Source organism: Thunnus thynnus, chromosome 3 (assembly GCF_963924715.1).
Source record: "Thunnus thynnus chromosome 3, fThuThy2.1, whole genome shotgun sequence".
Lineage (NCBI taxonomy): Eukaryota > Metazoa > Chordata > Actinopteri > Scombriformes > Scombridae > Thunnus > Thunnus thynnus.
The window spans coordinates 36,529,678-36,554,193 of NC_089519.1; the positions used below are offsets into that span (position 1 = coordinate 36,529,678).

General features: G+C 38.8%; 3 protein-coding genes across 3 annotated transcripts; all 3 read right to left on the reverse strand.

Moving 5' to 3' along the window:
- Window positions 1-1,741: 1,741 nt before the first annotated feature.
- On the reverse strand, window positions 1,742-4,557 carry LOC137180328 (E3 ubiquitin-protein ligase TRIM39-like). The gene has a single exon (XM_067585656.1). The coding sequence runs from the start codon at window positions 4,555-4,557 to the stop codon at window positions 2,917-2,919; it is 1,641 nt and encodes a 546-aa protein (XP_067441757.1). The 3' UTR covers window positions 1,742-2,916.
- A 3,456-nt stretch (window positions 4,558-8,013) lies between these two features.
- On the reverse strand, window positions 8,014-10,614 carry LOC137180329 (E3 ubiquitin-protein ligase TRIM21-like). The gene has a single exon (XM_067585657.1). It carries the CDS (start codon window positions 10,584-10,586, stop codon window positions 8,940-8,942), a length of 1,647 nt encoding a protein of 548 aa, XP_067441758.1. The 5' UTR covers window positions 10,587-10,614; the 3' UTR covers window positions 8,014-8,939.
- An 11,396-nt stretch (window positions 10,615-22,010) lies between these two features.
- Window positions 22,011-24,008, reverse strand: LOC137180330 (E3 ubiquitin-protein ligase TRIM39-like). Its single transcript, XM_067585658.1, has one exon. The coding sequence runs from the start codon at window positions 23,731-23,733 to the stop codon at window positions 22,087-22,089; it is 1,647 nt and encodes a 548-aa protein (XP_067441759.1). The 5' UTR covers window positions 23,734-24,008; the 3' UTR covers window positions 22,011-22,086.
- Between the last annotated feature and the right edge of the window lie 508 nt (window positions 24,009-24,516).

The window sequence follows — 24,516 nt, forward strand, 5'->3', positions numbered from 1 at the left end:
TTTCAGACAGTGCAAGAAGGAGATAAACATCACTTCCTTTGTCCACTGTTTTGCCTGCTGCTGGGGCTGCTTTACTGAAATTTGGTGGGGGGCGCTATTCAGCTAGTTTGCATCACTGATGGAATACTGTCATGTAGACGTGTTCAGGCCGGAAGAAGTTTGGTGCTGACTGGAGCATTTACAATAAAGTTATAGCAACTTCCTCTGTCATGGCGAAACATTAAATCTCAACGGTGTGATAACTTTCTGCAGGATGAGACATGACACAAGTTTTGGGCCCATTCACTTGAATTTCAATTAGTAAATTGAAAACTCTTGATGAGTTTGTGTGTAAAACAAATTATTTTCCTAATTTTCATCAAGTCTATTTTTAGAAAAGTAAAGACTTTTGACCCACATGACCTGGTCAAAGTTTGATTGACATGTGTACTGTCAGGTGTGTAGAGACAATAAGTAACTGCAGCTGGATATATTTGAATGGAGAGTGTGAGTGAAGCGCTAGGTGCTTGGGCCCTAATAAAGGAAAAACTGCAGTACAGAGCTACAAATTTTAGTTTTGATGGTATTTTTCTACAGCACTTTATCACTAAACTGTCACCCTCACTCTGTTTTTTTCCTTCCCCTCATAGGTCATCCCCACTACTGAATTATAAATATAAGACCTATAATTATTGTAAAATAAATGATAATAACACCAAACTTCATACAAAGTTTGTATATAATGTACTGTATGTATATAGACCTTTCTGCTGTATCCTACAAAAATGAGCTGCATTCAACTCCCACACCAGTGGCGGCTGGTGACCCAAAAAATTGGGGAGGACAGGAGGAAAACCAACATACCGCATCAAACTATATCATTGTCCCCCACCTGATGAAATCAGAGAGGTGGGGGGCAATTTTATATACCAATAAAACAATTTGCTTTTAAAAACAAAAACCCCTGAGTGGTGTAACGGCTGCTTCTTTAAAGACATTTAGCATATACATATTGTTTCTAAACAAAGAAGAGCTCATTTTAGCCATGGACTGGTTCAGATGTGTGATTTTACCAACAAAGTGAAATTCAAGTTTATAGTATTGTTCTATTGTGACAACAGATTTATGTTCTCATCAAAAACAGACAAGATATCACATGATTTACACGTGTTTCCTGTGTATTTTCTTAGTATACAGAAATATATAAAGTACCACAAAGCTTATAATGTGATACAGGAACAGATCAGTGCTGAATACTAGAAAGACTGAACACTAAAAACATTCACAGATCTAAAAGTGTAGGTTCACATCAGAAAGTATTAATGCATGTATCAAATACATGACTTACACACTCTTATCTATGTGCACGACATACAAAATATAGTCTACAAAGCTGAAATGTTAACACTAGGGGTGCAACGGATCACAAAACTCATGGTTCAGATCGTATCATGGATTTGAGGAATGATTACAGCAAGAAAAACAGGTTTCACTGTTCATTTGGGCTCCTGACTGTTGTTTTAAGACACATTTGAACAATTGTGAACCCGTCCTTTAAAAACTACAGAAATCAGCTTTTTTAGGGAATTACTGAACCTTTTAAAAACAGCTACAAACCAGTACAATAATTTACTGACTATTGACATGGAACAGGAGTCCACAGGCTGTTGGTCCAGACTGGTTTTCTGTGCTGATAGTAGTTTGTTCTATTGGTACAGAACAAGTTTGCAGAATCTTTTGCCGAATCTTCTTTAATTGAAATATTGGTTACTGTACAGTTGACATGAAGTTTAACAATGTGCAACAATAAAAACATTTGGATAATTTACTTCAGTAGAAAACAAACCTCTCAATAGATTGTAGGTCAATTAAGTAAAAAACAATAATCAGTGCAGAGAGAAAATATTGAAACATGATGATACAAAGCTGCATATGTAGACTAATAAGTGTTTTGTAAAGAAAGCAGAAAAACATTTGTGATTGTTAATGAACTGTAACAGAAACACAAACACAGCTTCTCTGTAAACCAGCTTTTATTTTTTGTGTTTGGTGTTCAACAAGTCACTGCTTACTCAGGCCATGTTTTTAAAGCTTTACATTAAAACTACAGAGTTTAGTTTACAGGTTTTTACAGTCACATATTAACAGACTTCTTTAAATCATAATCAATCTATTCAATATTCAAACAAACAAATTGGCCAAAGTGGACAGAAAATAAACAAACCTCAGACAAGATAAGAAAATCCTTTATACACATTATACACATAATCTATTAATCAACTGTAGAGCTGCAACTAATGATTATTTTCATTAACAATTGTTCTTGGTTTAACCTGTTTTTGAATCATTATTTACTTTATAAAATGTCAGAAAATCGTGAAAATATTCATCACAGTTTCTAAGAGTTCAAGGTGTCTTTGAATGTTTTGTCTGACCAACAGTCCAAAACCCAAAAATATTCCAGTTACCATCATATAGAGCAGAGAGTAGCAGCAAAACCTCACATTTAAAAAGATGGAGCCTGAGAATGTTTGTCTGACAAATAATTTCAATGATCATCAATCAATCAATTCATTTCTGTTGTTCTGTCATTAAGTGTTTCAGCACTTATTACAACCTGTAAAATATTGACACATATTCTGTGGAGTCATGGTCTCAGCCGAACTCTACAATGAAGCTTTATGACACTGTGAAATATTCACACTTTGTTTTCTGTGGTTTCACTTCAAACTGAAAGTTTTGTTTTTTTGGAAACTTTGTGTTTTTGACTAGAAATGAAACTAAAGTTCTGTGGATTTGATCAGATGTTTAAATAGAGATTTAATTTTAGATAGAAATCCTAGTTTGTGTTTTTTCTCATAATAAACAAGAATGTGTTTGTTTATTTACTCTCTTCAAAAACAAAGACACATTTATGACATAAAACAGGTGATTACTCTACTCAGTTTGATTGACAGGACAGATGATCAGAGGGGCGGAATTTTTACCACCATAATTAGGACCAGGACAGAAGTATGGGTAGAGTTTCTCAGTGAAGGAGCAGCCAGTAAAGGAGAAGATAAGAGCTGCAGCATCTACGTCATAAAAGGAGACCAGACCCTCCTCATAATCCACAAACACCCCCACCTTCTGAAGCTGAGACTTCAGAGAGAGAACGACTGGAGGGTTATTACCAGCTTTGTACTCATTTCCATTTCTCATCACTATAGTCCAGTAACCATACTGAGGTCTCACTGTGATTTGTCCCTTCCTGTTGATCGACTCTCTGGCCACTCCTAAATCCCAGTCAGTCTTTCCTTTAACCTGAACCTCAAAGTAAAATCTGCCTGAAGAGAAACTCTGCTTTCCTAAAACACAGGGACAAAGAGAAAATCTCTTTGGGTTGTTTGGGAGATTCTTCTTCACATCACGATGATTTACTTGTTTCTCATCATCAGACAGGATGAGATAAGGATGTGCTGTATCAGGATCAAGAGTCACATCCACTGCATACTGCTGGACCCTCTTCAGCTCAGCCTCAAACAGCTTGTTCATCTCTTTACTGAGCGTCTTCTCCAGCTGAGTCACAGCTCTCACCACAGTCCCCTCATATGATGGTGGACGGACGCTGACCTCTGTCCAATCTTTGGTGGGTGGAGCAGCTTTCAGGGACGGGAAGTTTTGGAGGAGGTGGAGGTGGTCTTCAGAGCGTGAGAGCTGCTTCACCTCAGAGCTTCTCTTCATCAGCTCAGAGATTTCCTGTTCCAGCTCTTTGATGAAGTCTTCAGCCTGTTTCTCTGTCGTTCTTTGCTTCTCTTCAATCGTCTCAATGAGCTCATTCAGGCTTCTCTCAACAGACTCCTTCAGAGTGATGAAGACCTGAACACCTGCTTTCTCTCTGTCTGCATTTCCTTTGCTGAAGTTGATTGATCGTTCCATCTCTTCAATCTTCAGTCGTCTCTTCTGAATCATCTGCTGAATTTCAGCCTCTGTCTTCCCCAGCTCTGCCTTCTTTCCTTCATATTCTTCTTTCAGAGGAACAAACTCATGTGTCTTGTGGTCTAAAACAGAGCAGAGCATGCAGACACATTCCTGGTCGGTCTTACAGAACAGCTCCAGAGGTTTATCGTGCTTCATACACATCCTGTCTTCCAGGTTCTCCACAGGGTCCATCAGCTGATGTCTTTTCAGACGTGAAGCTGTCAGATGAGGCTCCAGGTGAGTCTCACAGTAGGAGGTCAGACACACCAGACAGGACTTCAGGGCCTTCAGTTTGGTTCCAGTACAGACGTCACAGGGAACTTCTCCTGGTTTGGCAGCTTGTTGCTCTGAGCTGCTGCTGCTGGCTTTCTGTTGAGCTTCCTCTCTGAACTGAGAAACCATCTCAGTGAGCAATGTGTTGATGTGAAGCTCAGGTTTTGTGTAGAAAACCTTATTACACATGGGACACAGGTACTGGTCATTACTGTTCCAGTGTTCAGTGATGCAGTTTTTGCAGAAGTTGTGTCCACATGATGTGGTGACTGGATCAGTGAACACATCCAGACAGATGCAGCACAGAAACTGATCTTCAGATCGCAGACAGCTGCCAGCAGACATATCTACACACTGAGTGTGAAAAACGAAATATACAATTTATTTAAAATTAAATTTCCATTATTTCTTCAAAAATAAATAAGGATAATTATTGTTGTATTAAGTATAACGTGATATTAAGTGAAGTAATATTGAATTATATTTCTGTTATTGATCGGGATGGGAACACGTGAATGGAGTTGTGAGCAACCGTGATCATTTAAGTCGGGCTGGCAGCTCAAACAGTTATCCACAAGGCTGCATGGTGAGTTTAAAGTTGTTGTTTACTTTGATGACGTGTTTTATGTGAGCTGGTTTACACAAACACAGTAAGAGACTGTCATCTGCAGCTCTTTATCTAACAGCTCATTGTGGCTGTTTCTGCTTGTACCATTCTTCCATACAATCTTTAAAATGAACCACTGACAACATAACACAGAATATGTCCATATCTTGTTGTGTAGACCAACTGTTATTGAAGAATAGCACTGCTAACAAAGCTCTGCTAACTTGGTGACAAACACCTTTGATTACCTGCAGCTGCTTCACAATAAAAGCTGCTGCTTGTTGGTAGAAAGCTTTTAATGTGAAACAGCTACAGGAAATAGAATGCAGTGTGTCTGTAGGAAGTGATCAGTAAATAGTAATAAGACCAGGAAGGTTGGAGTGAAGCTGAACTCCAAACCACAGAGATTCAGTTACAAGTTACAAAAGTCCTGAGAACTGACACAGAGAGACTGTTTAAAAAACAATTAAAGTTGTTTCACTGAATCTGTGTAAAAACATCTTTAGTTATATTGTCACTAATTTCACAAGTGTCAGTATGAAATGAAAAGAGTGGAACTTCCTGTCTGCTGTGTTAAAGCTGGTTGTTGAAACATTAAATATGATCAGTTGTACTCACCAGTGTTTGGCAGAGACTCTGCTGTGTTGTTGAGAAAGACTTGATGAACTCAGTTTAATTTTTATTTGGACAGAAGTGGAGAGACTTGACTGCAGCTCTGCTGTCACTCTGACAAACTTTTAGTTTCATTTGTGGAGAATGTCAGTGAACCTGTCTGTCATGTCTCTCCAGTGTTGCTCCTCCTCTTACTGCAGCTCTGATTGTGAGTTTGTTTCCTCCTTCTGATTAACAGGATTATTGTGAAATATCATGGAGCAAAAGTGGTACTGTAAATAACAGGTGGGGAGCAAATTCTGCTTTATAAAGGATTTCAGGTAAATATCAGCTTAGTATTTACAGTGTTTCCCCTATTATAGTACAACAAGAAACACCGCCAGGTCAAAAAATCTTTTTTTAAATGCCAAATATCCATTCATTTGGAAATCAACAGCGTTTGGGAGTCTCTGAGCAGCGCTGTTTCGAAACGTAAGTCAACGTCTGTGTTGTTTCCTGGGAAACTGCAGGTGGCGTAACTCCTTTTCAGGAAGGGCACATAAGTGAGTGAGTGGTTAAGCGAGAGAGCGAGTGTCAGAAAAGTGACGGTGAATACGAGGGAAGCAGTGAAAAAGGTTATCAGTAAGTTGTCAATCTGACTGTAAATGTACAGAACAGACTACAGTGTGTAAGTTAATAAATGCTGCAGCTTGTCAAGACCAAGAAAAGTCACGTGTGTTGTTTCCCCAACAGCTGGAAAAGTGAAGGGGTTAGCTCAGACTCAACCTAGAGGAAACACTGATATACATTCTGATCAGACTGTCCTAAATATTTATGGTGAGGGGTGTAACTTAAAGGACGGGTTCACTATTTTTCAAGTGTGTCTTAAACCAGCAGTCAGGTGTCCTTATGAACAGTGAAAGAGGCTTTATAGCGTCCATATCATTAATTCATCACATGGACTGTAAACCATCGTCGGCAGTGATATCTCAGAAATATAATCAATGATTAGTTTGTAGCGCTCATATCCAAACCGACTTTACAAGGTGTGTCACAACTATGCATGACATACAAAATATAGTCTACAAAGCTGACATGTTAACACTAGGGGTGCAATGGATCACAAAACTCACAGTTCGGATCGTATCACGGACTTGAGTCACGGATTGGATAATTTTTAGGATCAGCAAAAAAAAGCCCCAGCAGCAGGCCAAAATAGTGGAGAAAGGAAGTGATGTTTATCTCCTTCTTGCACTGTCTGAAAACAGCACGGGTCTGAAGACATCAACATGCCCGTGAGAGAAGCCCTTCGATTGCGTTGCCGCCTGACGTGCGCAGAGGCGCGAGGGTCCGTTCAATGCTGCTTGCAGCTTTAATTTGGGATGAAATTCACTTCTAAGTAGCACTGAACAGATTTGGAAACTACACTCAGTTGCAAGTATATGAGTATATTATTATACAATTTAAACCGATCTACTACAGACTATAGAGGCCCTACAGTACATCCCGCCTTTATGAAATAAAGTTGAGTCAATAAAGTTTTTGTTGACACTGTGTAAACTGTAAGGTCATTGTTGAGGCTGTAGTAAGTGATGATTGTATGAGAGAAAAACTGGATATGTGCAGTTTTTGGGCCTCTAAACCAAATTTGACAACATTTATTCAACATAATTTGCAAACTTATATGAAGTTTCACTTCCATACTCTGCAGGTATGGGTGAGAGTAACTGTGCTTGGAACCGGAGGTCACTGCTGCACAGAGACACCATATTAGCAGCAGCAGCTATTTATAAAGGTAAGTTTCAAAGAAGAGAAAAACCAGCTGCTAAACTTACCTGTAACAAGGTTGAAACACACGACCCTGGAAGATCTGTGGTTCCACTGAGCTTCTATACACACCACCTTTTATAATCTATTCTATATATATACTGAATATGAAAGATTGACATGTATATTATTACAGGAGTGTATTGCTGCCGTCATGACAATAAAATATTTGTTCAGTTTTCTGTTATAACTGAAACTTTTCTTGGTTTTTAATGAGATCCTTTTCAAATTATAACAAGATGTTTTCATGTTATTCTGAGATATTTTTTAGTCATTTCTACTGTAGATACCAGATTATTCACTTTTCACAAGAAACTTTTCTTGTAATAACAACACATCACTTTATCTTCTATCTATATCACAAAAAATTTCATAAAATTATTTTATTTTAATTAATGTTTTTTGTTTTTGTTTTTTGTGGGACAGGGCACAATGGTTAAAAATATTTAATAAAGAAGAATAAAAATGTAGGAACCATATTTCTAGGTGACATAAAGTGCTGATACATGTTTTAATTGAAATATTGGTTACTGTACAGTTGACATAAAGTTTAACAATGTGCAACAATAAAAAACATTTGGATAATTTACTTCAGTAGAAAACAAACCTCTCAATAGATTGTAGGTCAATTAAGTAAAAAACAATAATCAGTGCAGAGAGAAAATATTGAAACATGATGATACAAAGCTGCATATGTAGATTAATAAGTGTTTGGTAAAGAAAGCAGAAAAACATTTGTGATTGTTAATGAACTGTAACAGAAACACAAACACAGCTTCTCTGTAAACCAGCTTTTATTTTTTGTGTTTGGTGTTCAACAAGTCACTGCTTACTCAGGCCATGTTTTTAAAGCTTTACATTAAAACTACAGACATAGTTTAGTTTACACGTTTTTACAATCACATATTTACAGATTTCTTTAAATCATAATCAATCTATTCAATATTCAAACAAACAAATTGGCCAAAGTGGACAGAAACTAAACAAACCTCAGACAAAATAAGAAAATCCTTTATACACATTATACATATATTCTATTAATCAACCGTAGAGCTGCAACTAATAATTATTTTCATTAACAGTTAACCTTGTTTTAACCTGTTTTTGAATCATTATTTACTTTATAAAATGTCAGAAAATAGTGAAAATATTCATCACAGTTTCTAAGAGTTCAAGGTGTCTTTGAATGTTTTGTCTGACCAACAGTCCAAAACCCAAAAATATTCCAGTTACCATCATATAGAGCAGAGAGTAGCAGCAAAACCTCACATTTAAAAAGATGGAGCCTGAGAATGTTTGTCTGACAAATAATTTAAATGATCATCAATCAATCAATTCATTTCTGTTGTTCTGTCATTAAGTGTTTCAGCACTTATTACAGCCTGTAAAATATTGACACATATTCGGTGGAGCCATGGTCTCAGCTGAACTCTACAATGAAGCTTTATGACACTGTGAAATATTCACACTTTGTTTTCTGTGGTTTCACTTCAAACTGAAAGTTTTGTTTTTTTGGAAACTTTGTGTTTTTGACTAGAAATGAAACTAAAGTTCTGTGGATTTGATCAGATGTTTAAATAGAGATTTAATTTCAGATAGAAATCCTAGTTTGTGTTTTTTCTCATAATAAACAAGAATGTGTTTGTTTATTTACTCTCTTCAAAAACAAAGACACATTTATGACATAAAACAGGTGATTACTCTACTCAGTTTGATTGACAGGACAGATGATCAGAGGGGCGGAGTTTTTACCACCATCATTCAGACTAGGACTGAAGTATGGGTAGAGTTTCTCAGTGAAGGAGCAGCCAGTAAAGGAGTAGATAAGAGCTGCAGCATCTACGTCATAAAAGGAGACCCGACCCTCCTCATAATCCACAAACACCCCCACCTTCTGAAGCTGAGACTTCAGAGAGAGACAGACTGAAGGGTCATTACAAGCACTGTACTCATTTCCATTTCTCAACCATATAGTCCAGTTACCATCCTCAGGACTGAGTGTGATTTGTCCCTTCCTGTTGATGGACTCTCTGGCCACTCCTAAATCCCAGTCAGTCTTCCCTTTAACCTGAACCTCAAAGTAAAATCTGCCTGAAGAGAAACTCTGCTTTCCTAAAACATCAGTATAACGTGTAAATCTCTCTGGGTTGTCTGGGAGATTCTTCCTCACATCACCATGATTTACTTGTTTTCCATCATCAGACAGGATGAGTTCAGGATGTGCTGTATCAGGATCAAGAGTCACATCCACTGCATACTGCTGGACCCTCTTCAGCTCAGCCTCACCGAGCAGCTTGTTCATCTCTTTACTGAGCGTCTCCTCCAGCTGAGTCACAGCTCTCACCACAGTCCCCTCATATGATGGTGGACAGACGCTGACCTCTGTCCAGTCTTTGGTGGGTGGAGCAGCTTTCAGGGATGGGAAGTTTTGGAGGAGGTGGAGGTGGTCTTCAGAGCGTGAGAGCTGCTTCACCTCAGATCTTCTCTTCATCAGCTCAGAGATTTCCTGTTCCAGCTCTTTGATGAAGTCTTCAGCCTGTTTCTCTGTCGTTCTTTGCTTCTCTTCAATCATCTCAATGAGCTCATTCAGGCTTCTCTCAACAGACTCCATCAGAGCGATGAAGACCTGAACACCTTCTGCTTTCTCTCTGTCTGCATCTTCCTTACTGAGGTCAACTGAGTGTTTGATCTCTTGAATCTTCAGTCGTCTCTTCTGGATCATCTGCTGAATTTCAGCCTCTGTCTTCCCCAGCTCTGCCTTCTTTCCTTCATATTCTTCTTTCAGAGGAACAAACTCATGTGTCTTGTGGTCTAAAATAGGGCAGAGCATGCAGACACATGTCTGGTCGGTCTTACAGAACAGCTCCAGAGGTTTATCGTGCTTCATACACATCCTGTCTTCCAGGTTCTCCACAGGGTCCATCAGCTGATGTCTTTTCAGGCCTGAAACTGTCAGATGAGGCTCCAGGTGAGTCTCACAGTAGGAGGTCAGACACACCAGACAGGACTTCAGGGCCTTCAGTTTGGTTCCAGTACAGACGTCACAGGGAACTTCTCCTGATTTGGCAGCTTGTTGCTCTGAGCTGCTGCTGCTGGCTTTCTGTTGAGCTTCCTGTCTGAACTGAGAAACAACCTCAGAGAACAATGTGTTGACGTGAAGCTCAGGTCTTGTTTTGAAAACCTTTTTACAGATGGGACACAGGTACTGGTCATTACTGTTCCAGTGTTCAGTGATGCAGTTTTTGCAGAAGTTGTGTCCACATGATGTGGTGACTGGATCAGTGAACACATCCAGACAGATGGAGCACAGAAACTGATCTTCAGATCGCAGACAGCTGGCAGCAGACATATCTACACACTGAGTGTGAAAAACAAAGGACACAATTTGTTTAAATTAAATTTAAATTATTTGTTCAAAAAGAAATAAAGATAAATACTGTTGTATGAAATATAACGTGATATAAGGTGAAGTAATTTTGAATTATATTTCTGTTATTGATCGGGATGGGAACACGTGAACGGAGTCGTGAGCAACCGTGATCATTGAAGTCATGCTGGCAGCTCAAACAGTTATCCACAAGGCTGCATGGTGAGTTTAAAGTTGTTGTTTACTTTGATGACGTGTTTTATGTGAGCTGGTTTACACAAACACAGTAAGAGACTGTCATCTGCAGCTCTTTATCTAACAGCTCATTGTGGCTGTTTCTGCTTGTACTATTCTTCCATACAATCTTTAAAATGAACCACTGACAACATAACACAGAATATGTCCATATCTTGTTGTGTAGACCAACTGTTATTGAAGAATAGCACTGCTAACAAAGCTCTGCTAACTTGGTGACAAACACCTTTTATTACCTTCAGCTGCTTCACAATAAAAGCTGCTGCTTGTTGGTAGAAAGCTTTTAATGTGAAACAGCTACAGGAAATAGAATGCAGTGTGTCTGTAGGAAGTGATCAGTAAATAGTAATAAGACCAGGAAGGTTGGAGTGAAGCTGAACTCCAAACCACAGAGATTCAGTTACAAGTTACAAAAGTCCTGAGAACTGACACAGAGAGACTGTTTAAAAAACAATTAAAGTTGTTTCACTGAATCTGTGTAAAAACATCTTTAGTTATATTGTCACTAATTTCACAAGTGTCAGTATGAAATGAAAAGAGTGGAACTTCCTGTCTGCTGTGTTAAAGCTGGTTGTTGAAACATTAAATATGATCAGTTGTACTCACCAGTGTTTGGCAGAGACTCTGCTGTGTTGTTGAGAAAGACTTGATGAACTCAGTTTAATTTTTATTTGGACAGAAGTGGAGAGACTCGACTGCAGCTCTGCTGTCACTCTGACAAACTTTTAGTTTCATTTCTGCAGAGTGACGTTGCAGCTGTCTTATCTTTCCAGTGTTGCTCCTCCTCTTACTGCAGCTCTGACTGTGAGTTTGTTTCCTCCCTCTGACTTACATGATTATTGTGAAATATCATGGAGCAAAAGTGGTACTGTAAATAACAGGTGGGAAGCAGATACTGCTTTATAAAGGATTTCAGGTAAATATCAGCTCTTACCTCAAAGTATTTACAGTGTATATACTTAGTGCAGACAACCCCCACCAGACAAAAAATAATTTTTTAAATGCCAAATATCCATTCATTTGGAAATCAACAGTGTTTGGGAGCCTCTGAGCAGCGCTGTTTCGAAACGTGAGTCAACATCTGTGTTGTTGCCTGGGAAACTGCAGGAAGCGTAACTCCTTTTCAGGAAGGGCACATAAGCGAGTGAGTGGTTAAGCGAGAGAGCGAGTGTCAGAAAAGTGACGGTGAATACGAGGGAAGCAGTGAAAAAGGTTATCAGTAAGTTGTCAATCTGACTGTAAATGTACAGAACAGACTACAGTGTGTCAGTTAATAAATGCTGCAGCTTGTCAAGACCAAGAAAAGTCACGTGTGTTGTTTCCCCAACAGCTGGAAAAGTGAAGGGGTTAGCTCAGACTCAACCTAGAGGAAACACTGATATAAATCCTGATCGAACTGTTCTAAATATTTATGGTGAGGGGTGTAACTTAAAGGACGGGTTCACTATTTTTCAAGTGTGTCTTAAACCAGCAGTCAGGTGTCCTTATGAACAGTGAAAGAGGCTTTATAGCGTCCATATCATTAATTCATCACATGGACTGTAAACCATCGTTGGCAGTGATATCTCAGAAATATAATCAATGATTAGTTTGTAGCGCTCATATCCAAACTGACTTTACAAGGTGTGTCACAACTAAGAAAGAAATATAAGAATAATAACATTAAACACAAATGTCATTAATCAATGTTAACTTAAAATGTGCTTTTGATTGGCATTTTACAAATATGTGTGTAAACGCCAGTGCCATGTCAGTGCAGCTGGTTATTAACCTAAACAAACAAGGTTTTACTAAAAGATTCCGTTTCTCACCTTATATTTCATCTCCACCTCATCACATCACCAGATTGCTTAGGACAAACATGTGTACACCCGGTCTAAAGGATGCATGAGGTGCGCACATTCTCATCGCACATTCTGTTCATTAATACCAGTTTATGTGCGGGAAATGGTTTATGCCTGGTTTTTGTCTGTACGTATTGTTTATGCATCTGGCCCCTGCTGTTTAAGGAAATACTGAGTCTTTAAATATATACATTTTTGAATTTTTTTTAAAGATTTACGTCTTAGTAACAACCAACGAGCTTGGAGCTGAGAGCTACAGACAGTAGCAAGGCACGTGATGTGTGAGTGGTCCCGCCGATTCTGGTGGAGCTGGGATGGCTGTCTAGAGATCACTAGGTGTAATGTGTAGCCATGTTTGTGAGTTGGCCCAGCAGTATGTTGTATGAAATCAAAAGAGTGTAACAGTTGCAAAAAGCCCATAGCAATGCAGTCGTTATCGATATGCAAATTAAAATGACCAGTTATAAGAATCCTCTCATGGTTAGTAAAACAGACTGAAAATAGTTCAGAGATGTCTGTTAAAAATGAGGCTGTATACTTAGATATTAATCAGCAGCACCGAAGTTTGACTTTCCAGTAACATTGCCTGGTATTCAAAAGATGAATAGCTACCAAGACTCAGTTTCTTGCACTTAAAAATGTCTGAAAAAATTGCAGCCAGTCCTCCTCCTCGCTTCCCTTCATGGATTGAGTGAATAGAAGTCCCATCTGAATTTAAAGATGTTTCAGTGAGGAAAATTAAATCTAATTTGTGTTCAATGATAAAATCATTTTTAAAAAAAGGTCTTATTAGTAAGTGCCCGGATGTTTAAGAGAGCCATGTTTAGTTTCTTTTTATGTGCATCTTATTGGCTGGGCTGCAATTTTTTAGGGGTACAAAAATCAGGTTAGACCTTCTCTTCAAATTACCTAGAGTGACAGTGCATTTGTGATGAAAACTGTTTTTCCTTATCCTGGTTAAAATGGGAATGATGATGAGATTGGAACATCTCTTAGCTGGTTTTGGGGTCCATCAGAGCATAGGGAGGTGGCAGTAGGGACTCCCAATCGCCACTCAGTCCAGTGGAGAGATGAGTTGAGCCATTTGGTTATGGATGAGTAGCTGGGAAACAGAAACTCACAAGGGGAGCCAGTACAGGGCTAAAAGTGCAGAATTATAGTTAAGTGACCAGTTGTGGTGGGTAGCAGCTGTTAGCAGGGAGGGCACAGGCACTTACACGCAGGGGCTTCAAGCCGGAGCCCACAGTGTTGATCTGGTATTTAGCACAGGTGACCCATAGAAAAAGGCTTCAAGCATCGGAACTTACCAACACAGGTCCAACAAGTGGACCCACTGCATAAATTCGGCTACAGTTAGTAGTTGTGGCTTCTTGATGTTCGGTATCTGGGGTCCTGGTGGCTGATGGTAGTTGGCTCCCATGAAAAAACAAGCTGGTTTGTACAAGGCTTGGCAGGCTGATCCGACCAGGAGACATACAACTTAAAATTGCTTAAAAACCATGCTTTCCAGGATATCCATGTTTTTCATGCTTTATGTATTTTTATTTTTATTTTATATTTATTTATTCATTTGTGGGACAGGTTGCAACAGTTAAAAATATTTGATGAAATGAAATGAACCATGTTTTAAGGTGATACAAAGCACTGATGGATGTTTTTAATTGAAATATTGGTTATTGTACAATTGACATAAAGTTTAACAATGTGCAACAATAAAAAACATTTGGATAATTTACCTCAGTAGAAAACAAGCCTCTCAATAGATTGTAGGTCAAACAAGTGAAAAACAATAATCAGTGCAGAGAGAAAATATTGAAGCATGATGATACAAAGCTGCATATGTAGATTAATAAGTGTTTGTTAAAGAAAGCAGAAAAATATCAATCTTATCATTATTCAAACAAATTGGCCAAAGTGGGCAGTAACTAAACAAACCTTAAAAAAGAAAATCCATTATACACATTATACATATATTCTATTAATCAACTGTAGAGCTGCAACTAATGATTATTTTCATTAACAATTAACCTTGTTTTAACCTGTTTTTGAATCATTATTTACTCTATAAAATTTCAGAAAATAGTGAAAATATTCATCACAGTTTCTAAGAGTTCAAGGTGTCTTTGAATGTTTTGTCTGACCAACAGTCCAAAACCCCAAAATATTCAAGTTACCATCATATAGAGCAGAGAGTAGCAGCAAAACCTCACATTTAAAAAGATGGAGCCTGAGAATGTTTGTCTGACAAATAATTTCAATGATTATCAATCAATCAATTCATTTTCTACTGTTCCATTGTCATTAAGTGTTTCAACACTTATTACAGCCTGTAAAATATTTACACATATTCTGTGGAGTCATGGTCTCGGCCGAACTCTACAATGAAGCTTTATGACACTGTGAAATATTTACACTTTGTTTTCTGTGGTTTCACTTCAAATTGAAAGTTTTGTTTTTTTGGAAACTTTGTGTTTTTGACTAGAAATGAAACTAAAGTTCTGTGGATTTGATCATATGTTTAAATAGAGATTTAATTTCAGATAGAAATCCTAGTTTGTGGCTTTTTTTCTCATAATAAACAAGAATGTGTTTGTATATTTACTCTCTTCAAAAACAAAGACACATTTATGACATAAAACAGGTGATTACTCTACTCAGTTTGATTGACAGGACAGATGATCAGAGGAGTGAAGTTTTTACCACCAAAATTAGGAGAGGGACTGAAGTATGGGTAGAGTTTCTCAGTGAAGGAGCAGCCAGTAAAGGAGTAGATAAGAGCTGCAGCATCTACGTCATAAAAGGAGACCCGACCCTCCTCATAATCCACAAACACCCCCACCTTCTGAGGCTTAGACTTCAGAGAGAGATGGACTGAAGGGCCAGCAAAAGCTTTGTACTCATTTCCATTCCTCAACCATATAGTCCAGTAACCATCCTGAGGTCTAGCTGTTATTCTTCCCTTCCTGTTGATGGACTCTCTGGCCACTCCTAAAGCCCAGTCAGTCTTCCCTTTAACCTGAACCTCAAAGTAAAATCTGCTTGAAGAGAAACTCTGCTTTCCTAAAACATTTACATAACGTGTAAATCTCTCTGGGTTGTCTGTGAGATTCTTCCTCACGTCACTATCATTTACTTGTTTCTCATCATCAGACAGGATGAGATCAGGATGTGCTGTATCAGGATCAAGAGTCACGTCCACTGCATACTGCTGGACCCTCTTCAGCTCAACCTCAGCGAGCAGCTTCTTCATCTCTTTACTGAGCGTCTCCTCCAGCTGAGCCACAGCTCTCACCACAGTCCCCTCATATGATGGTGGACGGATGGTGACCTCTGTCCAGTCTTTGGTGGGTGGAGCAGCTTTCAGGGATGGGAAGTTTTGGAGGAGGTGGAGGTGGTCTTCAGAGCGTGAGAGCTTCTCCACCTCAGAGCTTCTCTTCATCAGCTCAAAGATTTCCTGTTCCAGCTATTTGATGAAGTCTTCAGCCTGTTTCTCTGTCGTTCTTAGCCTCTCTTCAATCGTCTCAATGAGCTTATTCAGGCTTCTCTCAACAGACTTCATCAGAGTGGTGAGTGGTGAGTGCATCTTCCTTACTGAGGTCAACCGAGTGTTTGATCTCTTGAATCTTCAGTTGTCTCTTCTGGATCATCTGCTGAATTTCAGCCTCTGTCTTCCCCAGCTCTGCCTTCTTTCCTTCATATTCTTCTTTCAGAGGAACAAACTCATGTGTCTTGTGGTCTAAAACAGAGCAGAGCATGCAGACACATGTCTGGTCGGTCTTACAGAACAGCTCCAGAGGTTTATCGTGCTTCATACACATCCTGTCTTCCAGGTTCTCCACAGGGTCCATCAGCTGATGTCTTTTCAGACGTGAAGCTGTCAGATGAGGCTCCAGGTGAGTCTCACATTAGGAGGCCAGACACACCAGACAGGACTTCAGGGCCTTCAGTTTGGTTCCAGTACAGACGTCACAGGGAACTTCTCCTGGTTTGGCAGCTTGTTGCTCTGAGCTGCTGCTGCTGGCTTTCTGTTGAGCTTCCTGTCTGAACTGAGAAACCATCTCAGTGAGCAATGTGTTGATGTGAAGCTCAGGTTTTGTGTAGAAAACCTTATTACACATCAGACACAGGTACTGGCCATTACTGTTCAAGTGTTCAGTGATGCAGTTTTTGCAGAAGTTGTGTCCACATGATGTGGTGACTGGATCAGTGAACACATCCAGACAGATGGAGCACAGAAACTGATCTTCAGATAGCAGACAGCTAGCAGCAGACATATCTACATATGTAGTGTGAAAAAAGACACATTCTGTTTAAAATTAAATTTCCATTATTTTTTCAAAAAGAAATAAGGATAATTACTGTTGTATTACACTATTATATTTCTTGTGTTTGTTTGTTTCTTTCTTATTATTCCGCCACTTCAGACCTAAATTTGACCCCCTAAACATGCTCAAAAACTGATCAAATTTGGCACGCACATCAGGTCTGGTGAAAAATTTGATAAAATGTAAAAATTAATCCCCAAAGTGCCAAAATGTGCCCTCTAGCGCCACCTATGTAACTAAAATGGCCACCACGGCCCATAGAAATGTCATACAGAAATTAAACCAAAACTCAATTATTCGTCTCATCAAGACCTACAAATCATATGCTGACACCCCTGACCTAAATCCAACAGGAAGTCCGCAATTAGCCTGTCAATATAAGACTTTGCCTCAATTTTGGCCCCCGAACAAACGCTATCTCCTCCGAGGGTGTTAATGGTATCAATTTCAAACTTTGATACATGACTTATGACACTGTGCTAAAGATCATATTTTTTTGTAGGAAATTTCATTGCGAATCCATTGATCCAGGTTTGAAAGTGGTCAGACTTATAGTTTAGACGTCACAAGCCTCAGTTTGACACAAAGTCCATGCCCATAGATTGCCTCCCCATTGGTTTACATTGTAAGGTGTGATATGGCACTGCAACTTTCAGGGCTTATAAAATCTAAACCATTTGAGTTATTACAAAGTTTTTAACAACTTTTGTTCAGCACAGTGTCATAAGTCATGGATCAAAGTTTGAAGCCAATACCATTAATGCCATCGGAGGATATAGCATTTGTACGGGGTCTAAAATTGGCGCAAAGTTGTACTTTGATGGGCTTATTGCGGACTTTCTGTTGGATTTAGGTCAGGGCTGTCAGTATATGATTTGTAGGTCTTGATGAGATGAATAATTGAGTTTTGGTTCAATCTTTCTACAACATTCCTCTGGGCTGTGGCGGCCATATTAGTGACATAGGTGGCGCTAGAGAGCACATTTTGGCACTTTGGGGGTTAATTTTTACATTTTATCAAATTTTTCACCAGACCTGATGTGTGTGCCAAATTTGGTGAGTTTTTGAGCATGTTTAAGGGGTCAAATTTAGGTCTGAAGTGGCGGAATAATAAGAAACAAACAAACAAATACACAAAATACAATAGTGCCTCGTGCCTCCTCGCACGTCGGGCAGCGGTGCGATCGAAGGGCTTCTGTCATGGGCATGTAGGTGTCTTCAGACCCAGGCTGTTTTCAGACAGTGCAAGACGGAGATAAACATCACTTCCTTTGTCCACTGTTTTGCCTGCTGCTGGGGCTGCTTCCCTGAAATTTCGCAGGGGGTGCTATTCAGCCAGTTTGCATCACTGATGGAATATTGTCATGTAGATGTGTCCAGGCCGGGACTCTTATCAAACATGTAAAGTTTGGTGCAGACTGGAGCATTTACAATAAAGTTATAGCAACTTCCTCTGTCATGGCGTGGCATGGCATTTTCTGCAGGGTGAGACATGTCTGTCTTGCTCACACCTGTGTCATCGAAATCATGCAAGTTTTGGGCCCATTCACTTGAATTTCAATTAGTAAATTGAAAACTCTTGATGAGTTTGTGTGTAAAACAAATTAATTTTCTAATTTTCATCAACTCTATTTTTAGAAAAAGAAAGACTTTTGACCCACATGACCTAGTCAAAGTTTGATTGAAATGTGTACTGTCAGGTGTGTAGAGACAATAAGTAACTGCAGCTGGACGCAGAAAAATACTCATATATTTGAATGGAGATTGTGAGCGAACCGCTAGGTGCTCGGGCCCTAATAAAGGAAAAACTGCAGTACAGAGCTACAAATTTTAGTTTTGATGGTATTTTTCTACAGCACTTTATCACTAAACTGTCACTCTCACTCCATTTTTTCCCTTCCCCTCATAGGTCATCCCCACTTCTGAATTATAAATATAAGACCTATAAACTCAAAAAATTGGAGAGGACAGGAGGAAAACCAACATACCACATTAAACTATATCATTGTCCCCCACCTGATGAAATCGGAGGGGTGGGGGGCAATTTTATATGCCAATAAAACAATGTGCTTTTAAAAACAAAAACCTTTACATGTATATTATTACAGCAGTGTATTGCTGCCGTCATGACAATAAAATATTTGTTCAGTTTTCTGTTATAACTAGAAACTTTTCTTGTTTTTTAATGAGATCCTTTTCAAATTATAACAAGATGTTTTCATGTTATTCTGAGATATTTTTTTAGTTATTTCTACTGTAGATACCAGATTATTCACTTTTCACAAGAAACTTTTCTTGTAATAACAATACATCACTTTATCTGCTATCTATATCACAAAAAATTCCCGTTATTTCATAAAATTATTTTATTTTATTTTAATTAATGTTTTTTGTTTTGGTTTTTTGTTATTTTTTGTGGGACAGGGCACAATGGTTAAAAATATTTAATAAAGCAGAATAAAAATGTAGGAACCATATATCTAGGTGACATAAAGTGCTGATACATGTTTTAATTGAAATATTGGTTACTGTACAATTGACGTAAAGTTTAACAATGTGCAACAATAAAAAACATTTGGATAATTTATTTCAGTAGACAACAAACCTCTCAATAGATTGTAGGCCAATTAAGTAAAAAACAATAATCAGTGCAGAGAGAAAATATTAAAACATGATGATACAAAGCTGCATATGTAGACTAATAAGTGTTTGGTAAAGAAAGCAGAAAAACATTTGTGATTGTTAATGAACTGTAACAGAAACACAAACACAGCTTCTCTGTAAACCAGGTTTTATTTTTTGTGTTTGGTGTTCAACAAGTCACTGCTTACTCAGGCCATGTTTTTAAAGCTTTTAAACATTAAAACTACAGACATAGTTTAGTTTACAGATTTTTACAATCACATATTTACAGATTTCTTTGAATCATAATCAATATCACCAGTATTCAAACAAACAAATTGGCCAAAGTGGACAGAAACTAAACAAACCTAAGACAAGATAAGAAAATCCTTTATACATATTATACATATATTCTATTAATCAACTGTAGAGCTGCAACTAATGATTATTTTCATAACAATTAACCTTGTTTTAACCTGTTTTTGAATCATTATTTACTCTATAAAATGTCAGAAAATAGTGAAAATATTCATCACAATTTCTAAGAGCTCAAGGTGTCTTTGAATGTTTTGTCTGACCAACAGTTGTAGTGTAATTTTAGTTCAATTTAGGGAATTTTAGTGTTAAGCAGAATTACTACGCAGAATTTCTTCAATTATTCGTCCAGTGATATAAGTTCAGAATCGGCACAATAACACTAATAAATAGTTTCTCTTGGTGATCAGTCAAGAGAAACTTTAACACATAAATCAGTTTTGGAAAGGGATTAACTTCCACTAAGAAAAGGGATTGGATATGTAAAGTGACTGAAAGTAAGTTAAAGAAAACAAAGGCAATGAACTTATACACAAAACATTTATTAGTAAAAGACTAACCTAACAATAACAGAAAACAACTCGGTCAGCATTCACTCGGTTAGCAGAGCAGAAGTGCGCTACTTGCGTGTCCGTGGGCTGGTAGCTGCTGAGTGAGATGATGCCGTTAGGATGGATGAGAAGGTGTTGCCGCCACATAGAGTGGAGATGAAGAATTGTCAGCTGAAGTTGGTCTCAACAGAGAGAAAGAATGGGACTTCATACCAGTAACAAAAAGAATCCAACTATTGCATTCCAGTGATGGTCTTTTATAGGTACAGTAAGGTAAGGGACTTCAAAGAAGCATCTGACCAATCAGAGGACTGCTGACCCCCAGGGGTGGTATCTTTGTTTGACCCCCCCCTCTGAGGACATGGCATCCACTGGAGGTCAGATAATGTGTCTTACTTTAAAACAACTTCTCAAAAACTGTAACTTTTTACCAAACAACTACCATGACTAAAAATCTAATGTTCTTATGCTTAGGAGATTACAATGCTACCAAACAGCACATGTTTATCTCTAGTGGTTATTGAGATATTATTTACCAGATTTTAATACACATACAACTGAGAGAACTATGTTAATAATACTAATAACTACTAATTATTGTAAATTTCTAACATAGTTATAGACACAGATGTACACATTCAAACAATAAGGAAAGAATTAAGGCAATGGCATTGTAGCCTTTTTAAAAGCATGCAGGTATATCTGGCAATAGTCTCTTGATTTGGGACAAAAGGGGAAAAAGAGAAACAATCAGAAAGAGGGGGAGTTGTGATCATCTGTGGGGAGTGTCCCAGGATGAGAGGGGGAGTTGCTGTGCAACAATGTGTTCAGACACACACATTTCAACACGGCAGGTCCATCTTAGTCCCAACAACGGTGTTGTTGGACATTTTGTTGAACATTTTTATTCCACTTTTTCTTATGAGATTCCATGCAGGCTGGAGGTAATTCCTAGAATTGCAAATACCAGACACAGTAGGCCTCCAATGTCTTATCTTTGGCAGTGCCTGTGTATCCCCAAACCTGACTCTTCAGAGTCATTAGCAGTCCCTTGCCAATCCTGTCCTGATGTCTGCTTAATCCAGGAGGGCTTTGATCTACCTAAACTGTAGATATGGCCTTTGCTTGGCATTTGTCCTCACATTTAAAAAGATGGAGCCTGAGAATGTTTGTCTGACAAATAATTTAAATGATTATCAATCAATCAATTCATTTCTTGTTGTTCTGTTGTCATTAAGTGTTTCAGCACTTATTACAGCCTGTAAAATACTGACACATATTCTGTGGAGTCATGGTCTCGGCCGAACTCTACAATGAAGCTTTATGACACTGTGAAATATTCACACTTTGTTTTCTGTGGTTTCACTTCAAACTGAAAGTTTTGTTTTTTGTTTTTGACTAGAAATGAAACTAAAGTTCTGTGGATTTGATCATATGTTTAAATAGAGATTTAATTTTAGATAGAAATCCTAGTTTGTGGCTTTTTTTCTCATAATAAACAAGAATGTGTTTGTATATTTACTCTCTTCAAAAACAAAGACACATTTATGACATAAAACAGGTGATTACTCTACTCAGTTTGATTGACAGGGCAGATGATCAGAGGGGCGGAGTTTTTACCACCATCATTATGACAGGGACTGAAGTATGGGTAGAGTTTCTCAGTGAAGGAGCAGCCAGTAAAGGAGTAGATAAGAGCTGCAGTATCTATGTCATAAAAGGAGACCAGACCCTCCTCATAATCCACAAACACCCCCACCTTCTGAGGCTGAGACTGCAGAGAGAGAACGACTGGAGGGTCATTACGAGCACTGTACTCATTTCCATTTCTCAAACATATACACCAGTAACCATCCTGAGGTGTCAGTGTGATTTTTCCCTTCCTGTTGATGGACTCTCTGGCCACTCCTAAAGCCCAGTCAGTCTTCCCTTTAACCTGAACCTCAAAGTAAAATCTGCCTGAAGAGAAACTCTGCTTTCCTAAAACACTAATACAAGGAGAAAATCTCTCTGGGTTGTCTGGGAGATTCTTCATCACATTACCATGATTTACTTGTTTCTCATCATCAGACAGGATGACTTTAGGATGTGCTGTATCAGGATCAAGAGTCACATCCACTGCATACTGCTGGACCCTTTTCAGCTCAGCCTCACCGAGCAGCTTCTTCATCTCTTTACTGAGCGTCTCCTCCAGCTGAGTCACAGCTCTCACCACAGTCCCCTCGTATGATGGTGGACAGACGCTGACCTCTGTCCAGTCTTTGGTGGGTGGAGCAGCTTTCAGGGATGGGAAGTTTTGGAGGAGGTGGAGGTGGTCTTCAGAGCGTGAGAGCTGCTTCACCTCAGATCTTCTCTTCATCAGCTCAGAGATTTCCTGTTCCAGCTCTTTGATGAAGTCTTCAGCCTGTTTCTCTGTCGTTCTTTGCTTCTCTTCAATCATCTCAATGAGCTCATTCAGGCTTCTCTCAACAGACTCCATCAGAGCGATGAAGACCTGAACACCTTCTGCTATCTCTCTGTCTGCATCTTCCTTACTGAGGTCAACTGAGTGTTTGATCTCTTGAATCTTCAGTCGTCTCTTCTGGATCATCTGCTGAATTTCAGCCTCTGTCTTCCCCAGCTCTGCCTTCTTTCCTTCATATTCTTCTTTCAGAGGAACAAACTCATGTGTCTTGTGGTCTAAAATAGGGCAGAGCATGCAGACACATGTCTGGTCGGTCTTACAGAACAGCTCCAGAGGTTTATCGTGCTTCATACACATCCTGTCTTCCAGGTTCTCCACAGGGTCCATCAGCTGATGTCTTTTCAGGCCTGAAACTGTCAGATGAGGCTCCAGGTGAGTCTCACAGTAGGAGGTCAGACACACCAGACAGGACTTCAGGGCCTTCAGTTTGGTTCCAGTACAGACGTCACAGGGAACTTCTCCTGATTTGGCAGCTTGTTGCTCTGAGCTGCTGCTGCTGGCTTTCTGTTGAGCTTCCTGTCTGAACTGAGAAACCATCTCAGAGATGAAAGTATTCACCTTCAACTTAGGTCTTGTGTTGAAAACCTCTTTACACATTGGACACAGGTACTGGTCATTACTGTTCCAGTGTTCAGTGATGCAGTTTTTGCAGAAGTTGTGTCCACATGATGTGGTGACTGGATCAGTGAACACATCCAGACAGATGGAGCACAGAAACTGATCTTCAGATCGCAGACAGCTGGCAGCAGACATATCTACACACTGAGTGTGAAAAACAAAAGACACAATTTGTTTAAATTAAATTTCCATTATTTGTTCAAAAAGAAATAAAGATAATTACTGTTGTATTAAGTGTAACATGTGATATTAGGTAAAGTAATATTGAATTATATTTCTGTTATCGATCGGGATGGGAACACGTGAACGGAGTCGTGAGCAACCGTGATCATTGAAGTCGTGCTGGCAGCTCAAACAGTTATCCACAAGGCTGCATGGTGAGTTTAAAGTTGTTGTTTACTTTGATGACGTGTTTTATGTGTGCTGGTGTGCTGTGACTGTCATCTGCAGCTCTTTATCTAACAGCTCATTGTGGCTGTTTCTGCTTGTACTATTCTTCCATACAATCTTTAAAATGAACCACTGACAACATAACACAGAATATGTCCATATCTTGTTGTGTAGACCAACTGTTATTGAAGAATAGCACTGCTAACAAAACTCTGCTAACTTGGTGACAAACACCTTTTATTACCTGCAGCTGCTTCACAATAAAAGCTGCTGCTTGTTGGTAGAAAGCTTTTAATGTGAAACAGCTACAGGAAATAGAATGCAGTGTGTCTGTAGGAAGTGATCAGTAAATAGTAATAAGACCAGGAAGGTTGGAGTGAAGCTGAACTCCAAACCACAGAGATTCAGTTACAAGTTACAAAAGTCCTGAGAACTGACACAGAGAGACTGTTTAAAAAGCAATTAAAGTTGTTTCACTGAATCTGTGTAAAAACATCTTTAGTTATATTGTCACTAATTTCACAAGTG